Source organism: Dendronephthya gigantea, unplaced genomic scaffold (genome assembly GCF_004324835.1).
Source record: "Dendronephthya gigantea isolate DGI-Jeju-01 unplaced genomic scaffold, DenGig_1.0 000175F, whole genome shotgun sequence".
NCBI lineage: Eukaryota > Metazoa > Cnidaria > Anthozoa > Malacalcyonacea > Nephtheidae > Dendronephthya > Dendronephthya gigantea.
In genome coordinates this window covers 36,374-47,884 of record NW_021163185.1, presented here as the reverse complement: position 1 = coordinate 47,884, position 11,511 = coordinate 36,374, and the positions used below count along the sequence as shown (strand labels likewise).

Sequence of the window (11,511 nt, the reverse complement as noted above, 5' to 3'; positions counted from 1 at the left end):
ACAGGCACCATTCCACCCACTACTAATCCAGGTAATAACTATAATTGGTACTCAATGTTGATATTTCACTGCCCAGATGCAGTTATCCGACGAATAGCAGGTTTTTCAATCGATCAAATCGATTCAAATTAACCCTTAGCATGATTGTCAGAAACAAACCATGCATTCAATAAGGCTTTAGGTCCGTTTCGCATTGCAACGAATCGCACGTAGAATGAATCGATGAGATATAAAGATTAAAGATTCACCACGTTTTGCTACGATTCTTAAACAAGGAAATACGCCACATCTCGCTACGATACGACTGCAGATGTGTAAAACAGTTTTTAGAAGAATTTTCGTTGTCGAAAAGATTGTACAAACTAACATTATTAATTAGGTATATAGTTGATACAAAAATTAAGTTTGACAGCTCTTCGCTTCTTTAACATAATCTTTTCGGCCCTTGTTTGCCGTTTTTTATCCCGTTTCAAAATTTATTTGCAGCCAGTTACATTTATGGCACACATTTACATTTACATACATTTATTTTCTTTATAGGCAACGCGACAAGATCTTCTAATACATCTAATCCAGGTAAAATCATCAATCTTTTTCTTGAAAATTAAGGTGAGCGAACTGCGAATTTTTGGCGTTTAAAAATGGTCTTCTTTGTATACTAAGCTGTTAAGTTGTTTCACTTGTTTGGCTAATTAACAGCTGACAGAATTTAAACAGTGATTATAATCTTTGAGAATGTAAAAAAATATATTTTTATTAACAGATACGACGCCTTTTTATACATCAAGTCCAGGCAAAATTAATATCTAAGATATGAACTGATCGATAAAATTTAATCCAAAAAAGGCCACACGCCTCGAGTCACCGTCAATTTATTTACCTGGCAGCGATAAGCAAGGGTTAATAAACCCAATAGTCTTCAACCAGATCAAGATGCGCTATAAGTCAATTGTGTATTGGAGTCGCGTAATTTGATATGTCAATGACCTGGTCGACGTAAGCAGCGGGTCGTAAATGAGCGACATAATTTAAATGAAGTAATTTATTTGTGCAGGGGACAACTTAGCTGTCATAGTGCGCTGGGTTAATTTAGACATTCGTTAACATGTAACGATATCTTTATTACTATTACTGGCATTTCAAGGAGCTAAGAATAAGAAAAATATTTCGACATTAATTCAGTGGCGTAACTAGATTGAAATTTGGGGGGGTGAGTATTCATATATTTAATGCTGCCGGACGGATTACACTTGCAAGTGCAATAGCTTAAAATACAGCTCCGTCGGGTAGAACTGAGTATATGAATATTCACCACCACTGCAACGCTGCATAAGTTACATAAAATAAAATAAAGAGGAATTTCGTTTTCTCTTTACAGGCACCATTGCACCCACTACTAATCCAGGTAATAAATAATTGGTACTCAATGTTGATGTTGATGTTTCACTGCCCAGTCGCGGTTATTCGACAAATGGCGCTATCCACCGAATAGCAAGTTTTTCCATCGATCTATAAATTATTTTTTTGATTAATATCTAAAATTTTATTAATCTTTTAAACATTTTTGTGCTGCTTGAAAAAGTTAATAATTATCTAGAAGACAGAGGTCACGGAAGATCGTTAACATCAGGGCAAATATTTATATAGCGTAAAAACAATCAATTTCATAAGGAACTAATTTTGCCAAACATGAATATATGAATAATTGCCCCCCCCCCGACACTAACGACACAAGAGGAATCTTGTCCGAAGGTCCGAAATAGTTAAAAAGATATCACGCTGAGAGATTGTCAACATATCGGTCAAAAAATTGTCAGAGCAACAAAAAGCATCCTGGGAAAGCGATAAGTATTTGTTCCAAACTGGACGCAGAAAATTTCTGATACAAACCGCTATATTCTCTCTTTTTTATCCCGCTTCAAAATTTATTTGCAGCCATTTAGATTTATGGCGCAAATCAAAAGACAATCCGTGGTTCGTGCATGGAGAGAGAAGGTCAGAAAAATGTTACCAATTTGTAAAAAATTAAGTTTATTTGTTTTTTTTATAGCCAACGCAACAAGACCTTCTAATACATCTAGTCCAGGTAAAATCATCAATCTTTTTCTTGAAAATTGAACAGAGCTAGTAAAATTTTAGCTTTTATAAATTGTCTTCTTTGTATATTATGCCGTGCGTCGTTTCACTTGTTTGGCGAATTAACAGCTCACAAAAATTATACGGAGATTATAATCTTTGAGAGTGCAAAAATAAATTTTTTATTCACAGATACGACGCCTTCTTATACATCAAGTCGAGGTAAAATTAATATCCAAGATATGAACTGATCGATAAAATTTATCCAAAAAGGCGACACCTATTTAGTCTGAACTGATTTCAAACGCTGGCAGTATATATACCGATTCCAAGATTACACGTGCGTCTAGAGTTGCCGTAATCTATATTACCATTACTGGCATTTCAAGGAGCTAAGAATAAGTAAAATATTTCGACATAAATTCAGTGGCGTAACTAGAACGAAATTTGGGGGTGAGTGTTCATTATTTAATTCAGCCGGATGGATTACACTTGAAAGTCCAACAGCTTAAAATACAGCCCCGTCGGGTAGAACTGAATATTTGCATATTCACCTCCCCTACGCCGCTGCATAAATTACATAAAATAAAATATGGAAGAATTTCCTTTTCTCTTTACAGGCACCATTCCACCCACTACTAATCCAGGTAATGAATAATTGGTAGTGAATTTTGATGTTTCACTGCCCAGCCGCGTTTATTCGACGGATATAGCGCTCTCCACCGAAAAGCGGGTTTTTCAAACGATCTAAATTATACTTGTTGGTTAATACCTAATGTTTTATTTCTTTTTTAAACATTTTTGCGCACAATCAATAATTGTCTAGTAGATGCAGGGGCAGCGGAAGATTGGAAACTGGAGGCCAAATATTTATATATTTTTCAGCTGACGATAAAAAAAAAATTTCGTAGGAAACTAATATTGCTAACCCGAAAATATGAATAATTTCCCCCCCCGCGAAGCTAACGATCTTTCGTGGCCCCTGCTATGTAAAGGAATATCCAACCTTCGTACATGCATGCAATCCGCCGTAGGTGTTGGCTAATAAAGATTTAATCGTCCATAGTTGACACATTTTTCTCAGCAGTTCTTCGCTTGAATTTGATATCTTTTTTATTTCGTTGAAGTTAAGACAAAAATTAACCCTTAGCATGACTGTTACAAGACTCACAAGGAATCCATAATTTCCAATTGCAGTCATAATTAAATAGTATGCAAACTCAAACAAAATAAGTTGATGCGGAAGAATAATTATATACTAATTTATTTCTTCACAGCGAAAAACATGCCACGAAATTTTACGACATCAGCGCCAGGTAACAGTTCCTATTAGTAATTATCATTAACGATGCATATTTGAAAACAGGGCTTTGGCATTGCGTTTTCATTATTTTTTGCATTGAGGAATAAGAAACTAATATTGCCGAACATGAAGATATGAATAATTGCTCCCTACCTCAATTAATGCTCTTTTGCCCCTATATAGGTCTAGGCTAATTCAAGTTTGAACATGTTCCTATTTACTATTCTAATAATAAATAATCGGCGATAAATTCCACTTTGCTCTATCCTTCAATAAGTTTGTGTGAATAATATTTCCAGAATTATGCGGCGAAAGTCAACTGTATCCTCCTGGAAAACTCACAAGCCCTCTTTATCCCCTTTCATACCCTCACTACATGGATTGCAGTTGGACCATTTCCAGCACCAATGGAAGAAAAATTTTACTACAGTTTACTTCATTCTTGGTAGGCTACTTTTACCTAATTTATTGCTCCTAAGACTTATAAGTTCAAAGTGGAAAACAAAATTATCTTTTTATTGGACAACTGCATGAGGGGAAATATTATGATATAAATAGCTGAATTTTATATGGAAGTAAATTCTTCTCAACCAAACACTTAGCTCCATTTCACCAGAAGTGACGATTCCAATATAATTATTGGATGAGGGAGCGCAGGGTATCCGGAATGTTCAGGCAGAGGTCAATGTCAGTATATCCTAGATAACTTGCGAAAGCCGACTTGAATAATTGTCTTATTATTCATTGAATTTCGAAAAAAAACAAGCCTTTTCATGGCGAATTTCCTTGTGTAGAAAAGATAACAAGCTGGCGCGACAAATACCCTCAACAGACAACAACGAGAACATTCAAAAATATCCGTACACTTTGAGCTAATCAGCAGACGATTGCCTATCAATTGAATATTAGCAATCTTTCATTGACTGAACTTAGAAATTCGTAGAATAGTATAGTTTAAACCTTTAAACAGTTTAAAATCAATTTAATTCGTATGTGCAAAATTGACAAATAATTTACAAAAATGCATGACGTTTTAGCTGGAAGGTAGTTACAGTTGTGGATTTGACTATTTGGAAGTTTATGATGGAGATTCAGCAAATACGACGAAACTGGGCAGATTCTGTGGAAACCAATTACCAAGAAGCCTGGTATCATCTGGACTCAAACTCTTCATCGTGTTTCACTCGGATTATAGCGTGTCAGCACCGGGATTTGTTCTGAACTATTCAACACCATTAGGTAAGAAATAAGTTTCAAAATATATCGGCAAGAAAATATTAAAACTTATAAAAGTTTGTTCTATTTTCTGCTCGTAAGAAAATTAGGGTTAAGAACAAAACAGACTGACACTCTGAGTCAGAGTAACTGCCTGGTAGTAAAATTGAAGTATTCTAAAAATGTGTCTATGTAAATATTATATTTTAGATGTAAATGAATGTTACTTTGGAACACACAACTGCGCTATTGGAGCGTCATGTGTCAATACGAATGAATCGTTTTACTGCATTTGTGAAAACGGTTATACCGGAGATGGCGTAACCTGCACAGGTTTACATCTTTATACTAATTATTTGCATGGTATTTGGTAATATTTTGCAAAAAAATTGACGAGGATAATTCATAATTCCCTTGCAATTTAATTTCCTCTTTTTGGTTAAAAAACATAGGATTTAACCGTTAAAATATGGGAGTTTATGTATTTTATATTGTAATATCTTAGATATCATGAATGTGAACTTGGAATTGATAACTGTCATTCTCAAGCATCATGTCGCAATACCAATGGGTCGTTCGACTGTTCTTGCAACTTTGGCTTTAGTGGAGATGGAATAGCATGTAAAATGGCTTCATACCTAATTTGCTACAATCAGATCTAGTCATATTGGGCCTCTTTTAACATATAGATCATGAGGGGCCTTATCCCCATGTTTTCCCCGACCCCACCCCACTGGTAAAAATCCTCTGTTTAAAAAAACATTGATCAAAAACATGTCGTGAACTAAAGCAATTTTATTTGTATTCAGTAACTTTTCATTTCTGTATTCTGTGAACCTTTGATGAGTGCGAATACATATTTTGCATGTTATTTGAATATCAGGCGACTGATTTCCAGTCACATTTATGGCGCAAATTAAAAGACAATCCGTGGTTCGTGGAAGGAGAGAGAAGGTCAGAAAACTCTTACCAATTTTAGAAAATTTCAGTTATTTTATTTTCTTTATAGGCAACGCGACAAGACCTTCTAATACATCTAATCCAGGTAAAATCATCAATCTTTTTCTTAAAATTTGAACTATGCGAACTTTTAGCTTTTGTAGATGGTGTTCTTTGTATAATATGCTGTTAAGTCGTTTTCATTGTTTGGCAAATTAACATATGACAAAAATTAAACGGTAATTACAATCTTTAAGGATGTGCAAAAATAAAATATTTCATAATAACAGATACGACGCCCTTTTATACATCAAGTCGAGCAAAATTAATATCTAAGATATGAACTGATCGATAAAATTTAATCTAAAAAAGGCAATACTTTTTTTTTTTTAACTGATTTCAAACGCTTGCAATATAATTATACCGGTTGCAGTATATACTGGCAGCGTTGAGCAAAGGGATAATAAACTTAATGGTCTTCAACCCGACCAAGATGCTATAAGGCACTTGTGTATTTGAGTTACGTAATTTGACATTTCATGCAATGACCTGGTCGACGTCAGCAGCGGGTCGTATGAGGGACATAATTGAAATGAAATAATCCATAGGTTAATTGAGTTATTCGTTAACATGTAATCTATATCATTATTACTGGCCTTTCAAAAAGTTAAGCATAAGAAAAATATTTCGACATATATTCAGTGGCGTAACTTGAACGAAATTTGTGGGGTGAGCTACCGTCGGGTATAGAACTGAATATATAAATATTCACCTCCCCTACGCCGCCGCATAAATTACAAAAAAAAAATACATGGATGAATTTCCTTCTCTCTTAACAGGCACCATTCCACCCACTACTAATCCAGGTAATAACTATAATTGGTACTCAATGTTGATATTTCACTGCCCAGATGCGGTTATCCGACGAATAGCAGGTTTTTCAATCGATCAAATCGATTCAAATTAACCCTTAGCATGATTGTCAGAAACAAACCATGCATTCAATAAGGCTTTAGGTCCGTTTCGCATTGCAACGAATCGCACGTAGAATGAATCGATGAGATAAAGATTAAAGATTCACCACGTTTTGCTACGATTCTTAAACAAGGAAATACGCCACATCTCGCTACGATACGACTGCAGATGTGTAAAACAGTTTTTAGAAGAATTTTCGTTGTCGAAAAGATTGTACAAACTAACATTATTAATTAGGTATATAGTTGATACAAAAATTAAGTTTGACAGCTCTTCGCTCCTTTAACATAATCTTTCGGCCCTTGTTTGCCGTTTTTTATCCCGTTTCAAAATTTATTTGCAGCCAGTTACATTTATGGCACACATTTACATTTACATACATTTATTTTCTTTATAGGCAACGCGACAAGATCTTCTAATACATCTAATCCAGGTAAAATCATCAATCTTTTTCTTGAAAATTAAGGTGAGCGAACTGCGAATTTTTGGCGTTTAAAAATGGTCTTCTTTGTATACTAAGCTGTTAAGTTGTTTCACTTGTTTGGCTAATTAACAGCTGACAGAATTTAAACAGTGATTATAATCTTTGAGAATGTAAAAAAATATATTTTTATTAACAGATACGACGCCTTCTTATACATCAAGTCCAGGTAAAATTAATATCTAAGATATGAACTGATCGATAAAATTTAATCCAAAAAAGGCCACACGCCTCGAGTCACCGTCAATTTATTTACCTGGCAGCGATAAGCAAGGGTTAATAAACCCAATAGTCTTCAACCAGATCAAGATGCGCTATAAGTCAATTGTGTATTGGAGTCGCGTAATTTGATATGTCAATGACCTGGTCGACGTAAGCAGCGGGTCGTAAATGAGCGACATAATTTAAATGAAGTAATTTATTTGTGCAGGGGACAACTTAGCTGTCATAGTGCGCTGGGTTAATTTAGACATTCGTTAACATGTAACGATATCTTTATTACTATTACTGGCATTTCAAGGAGCTAAGAATAAGAAAAATATTTCGACATTAATTCAGTGGCGTAACTAGATTGAAATTTGGGGGGGTGAGTATTCATATATTTAATGCTGCCGGACGGATTACACTTGCAAGTGCAATAGCTTAAAATACAGCTCCGTCGGGTAGAACTGAGTATATGAATATTCACCACCACTGCAACGCTGCATAAGTTACATAAAATAAAATAAAGAGGAATTTCGTTTTCTCTTTACAGGCACCATTGCACCCACTACTAATCCAGGTAATAAATAATTGGTACTCAATGTTGATGTTGATGTTTCACTGCCCAGTCGCGGTTATTCGACAAATGGCGCTATCCACCGAATAGCAAGTTTTTCCATCGATCTATAAATTATTTTTTTGATTAATATCTAAAATTTTATTAATCTTTTAAACATTTTTGTGCTGCTTGAAAAAGTTAATAATTATCTAGAAGACAGAGGTCACGGAAGATCGTTAACATCAGGGCAAATATTTATATAGCGTAAAAACAATCAATTTCATAAGGAACTAATTTTGCCAAACATGAATATATGAATAATTGCCCCCCCCCCGACACTAACGACACAAGAGGAATCTTGTCCGAAGGTCCGAAATAGTTAAAAAGATATCACGCTGAGAGATTGTCAACATATCGGTCAAAAAATTGTCAGAGCAACAAAAAGCATCCTGGGAAAGCGATAAGTATTTGTTCCAAACTGGACGCAGAAAAATTTCTGATACAAACCGCTATATTCTCTCTTTTTTATCCCGCTTCAAAATTTATTTGCAGCTATTTAGATTTATGGCGCAAATCAAAAGACAATCCGTGGTTCGTGCATGGAGAGAGAAGGTCAGAAAAATGTTACCAATTTGTAAAAAATTAAGTTTATTTGTTTTTTTTATAGCCAACGCAACAAGACCTTCTAATACATCTAGTCCAGGTAAAATCATCAATCTTTTTCTTGAAAATTGAACAGAGCTAGTAAAATTTTAGCTTTTATAAATTGTCTTCTTTGTATATTATGCCGTGCCGTCGTTTCACTTGTTTGGCGAATTAACAGCTCACAAAAATTATACGGAGATTATAATCTTTGAGAGTGCAAAAATATTTTATTCACAGATACGACGCCTTCTTATACATCAAGTCGAGGTAAAATTAATATCCAAGATATGAACTGATCGATAAAATTTATCCAAAAAGGCGACACCTATTTAGTCTGAACTGATTTCAAACGCTGGCAGTATATACCGATTCCAAGATTACACGTGCGTCTAGAGTTGCCGTAATCTATATTACCATTACTGGCATTTCAAGGAGCTAAGAATAAGTAAAATATTTCGACATAAATTCAGTGGCGTAACTAGAACGAAATTTGGGGGTGAGTGTTCATTATTTAATTCAGCCGGATGGATTACACTTGAAAGTCCAACAGCTTAAAATACAGCCCCGTCGGGTAGAACTGAATATTTGCATATTCACCTCCCCTACGCCGCTGCATAAATTACATAAAAAAAAATATGGAAGAATTCCTTTTCTCTTTACAGGCACCATTCCACCCACTACTAATCCAGGTAATGAATAATTGGTAGTGAATTTTGATGTTTCACTGCCCAGCCGCGTTTATTCGACGGATATAGCGCTCTCCACCGAAAAGCGGGTTTTTCAAACGATCTAAATTATACTTGTTGGTTAATACCTAATGTTTTATTTCTTTTTTAAACATTTTTGCGCACAATCAATAATTGTCTAGTAGATGCAGAGGCAGCGGAAGATTGGAAACTGGAGGCCAAATATTTATATATTCATTTCAGCTGACGATAAAAAAAAATTTCGTAGGAAACTAATATTGCTAACCCGAAAATATGAATAATTTCCCCCCCCCGCGAAGCTAACGATCTTTCGTGGCCCCTGCTATGTAAAGGAATATCCAACCTTTGTACATGCATGCAATCCGCCGTAGGTGTTGGCTAATAAAGATTTAATCGTCCATAGTTGACACATTTTTCTCAGCAGTTCTTCGCTTGAATTTGATATCTTTTTTATTTCGTTGAAGTTAAGACAAAAATTAACCCTTAGCATGACTGTTACAAGACTCACAAGGAATCCATAATTTCCAATTGCAGTCATAATTAAATAGTATGCAAACTCAAACAAAATAAGTTGATGCGGAAGAATAATTATACTAATTTATTTCTTCACAGCGAAAAACATGCCACGAAATTTTACGACATCAGCGCCAGGTAACAGTTCCTATTAGTAATTATCATTAACGATGCATATTTGAAAACAGGGCTTTGGCATTGCGTTTTCATTATTTTTTGCATTGAGGAATAAGAAACTAATATTGCCGAACATGAAGATATGAATAATTGCTCCCTACCTCAATTAATGCTCTTTTGCCCCTATATAGGTCTAGGCTAATTCAAGTTTGAACATGTTCCTATTTACTATTCTAATAATAAATAATCGGCGATAAATTCCACTTTGCTCTATCCTTCAATAAGTTTGTGTGAATAATATTTCCAGAATTATGCGGCGAAAGTCAACTGTATCCTCCTGGAAAACTCACAAGCCCTCTTTATCCCCTTTCATACCCTCACTACATGGATTGCAGTTGGACCATTTCCAGCACCAATGGAAGAAAAATTTTACTACAGTTTACTTCATTCTTGGTAGGCTACTTTTACCTAATTTATTGCTCCTAAGACTTATAAGTTCAAAGTGGAAAACAAAATTATCTTTTTATTGGACAACTGCATGAGGGGAAATATTATGATATAAATAGCTGAATTTTATATGGAAGTAAATTCTTCTCAACCAAACACTTAGCTCCATTTCACCAGAATGACGATTCCAATATAATTATTGATGAGGGAGCGCAGGGTATCCGGAATGTCAGGCAGAGGTCAATGTCAGTAATCCTCGATAACTTGCGAAAGCCGACTTGAATAATTGTCTTATTATTCATTGAATTTCGAAAAAAAACAAGCCTTTTCATGGCGAATTTCCTTGTGTAGAAAAGATAACAAGCTGGCGCGACAAATACCCTCAAAGAAAACAACGAGAACATTCAAAAATATCCGTACACTTTGAGCTAATCAGCAGACGATTGCACTATCAATTGAATATTAGCAATCTTTCATTGACTGAACTTAGAAATTCGTAGAATAGTATAGTTTAAAACCGTTAAACAGTTTAAAATCAATTTAATTCGTATGTGCAAAATTGACAAATAATTTACAAAAATTGCATGACGTTTTAGCTGGAAGGTAGTTACAGTTGTGGATTTGACTATTTGGAAGTTTATAATGGAGATTCAGCAAATACGACGAAACTGGGCAGATTCTGTGGAAACCAATTACCAAGAAGCCTGGTATCATCTGGACTCAAACTCTTCATCGTGTTTCACTCGGATTATAGCGTGTCAGCACCGGGATTTGTTCTGAACTATTCAACACCATTAGGTAAGAAAGTTTCAAAATATATCGGCAAGAAAATATTAAAACTTATAAAAGTTTGTTCTATTTTCTGCTCGTAAGAAAATTAGGGTTAAGAACAAAACAGACTGACACTCTGAGTCAGAGTAACTGCCTGGTAGTAAAATTGAAGTATTCTAAAAATGTCTATGTAAATATTATATTTTAGATGTAAATGAATGTTACTTTGGAACACACAACTGCGCTATTGGAGCGTCATGTGTCAATACGAATGAATCGTTTTACTGCATTTGTGAAAACGGTTATACCGGAGATGGCGTAACCTGCACAGGTTTGCATCTTTATACTAATTATTTGCATGGTATTTGGTAATATTTTGCAAAAAAATTGACGAGGATAATTCATAATTCCCTTGCAATATAATTTCCTCTTTTTGGTTAAAAAAACATAGATTTAACCGTTCAAAATATGGGAGTTTATGTATTTTATATTGTAATATCTTAGATATCAATGAATGTGAACTTGGAATTGATAACTGTCATTCTCAAGCATCATGTCGCAA

At 34.7% G+C, this 11,511-nt stretch overlaps 1 protein-coding gene and 1 long non-coding RNA gene across 2 annotated transcripts; both read left to right on the top strand.

Annotated features, from left to right (window-relative positions):
* The first annotated feature begins 10 nt into the window (after positions 1–10).
* On the top strand, positions 11–10,460 carry LOC114538123 (cubilin-like). Its single transcript, XM_028559237.1, has 22 exons — positions 11–31; positions 541–576; positions 1,379–1,405; positions 2,051–2,086; positions 2,269–2,298; positions 2,697–2,723; positions 3,354–3,392; positions 3,679–3,824; positions 4,417–4,618; positions 4,805–4,952; positions 5,100–5,215; positions 5,604–5,639; positions 6,373–6,399; positions 6,906–6,941; positions 7,129–7,158; positions 7,744–7,770; positions 8,417–8,452; positions 8,632–8,661; positions 9,057–9,083; positions 9,714–9,752; positions 10,039–10,125; positions 10,342–10,460. The coding sequence occupies exons 7-22, from the start codon at positions 3,362–3,364 to the stop codon at positions 10,458–10,460; spliced, it is 1,137 nt and encodes a 378-aa protein (XP_028415038.1). The 5' UTR covers positions 11–31; positions 541–576; positions 1,379–1,405; positions 2,051–2,086; positions 2,269–2,298; positions 2,697–2,723; positions 3,354–3,361.
* Positions 10,461–10,839: 379 nt separating this feature from the next.
* Positions 10,840–11,511, top strand: LOC114538141. Its single transcript, XR_003688680.1, has 3 exons — positions 10,840–10,976; positions 11,158–11,280; positions 11,454–11,511. It is a non-coding gene; the product is annotated as an uncharacterized LOC114538141 (long non-coding RNA).

Excerpts from the sequence above, each read along its gene's own strand:
- LOC114538123 (XM_028559237.1), top strand. The coding sequence starts at position 3,362 with ATGCCACGAAATTTTACGACATCAGCGCCAG. Across the intron at positions 3,825-4,416 it reads TACAGTTTACTTCATTCTTG|CTGGAAGGTAGTTACAGTTG; the intron begins GTAGGCTACTTT and ends ATGACGTTTTAG. Across the intron at positions 9,084-9,713 it reads TCCACCCACTACTAATCCAG|CGAAAAACATGCCACGAAAT; the intron begins GTAATGAATAAT and ends ATTTCTTCACAG.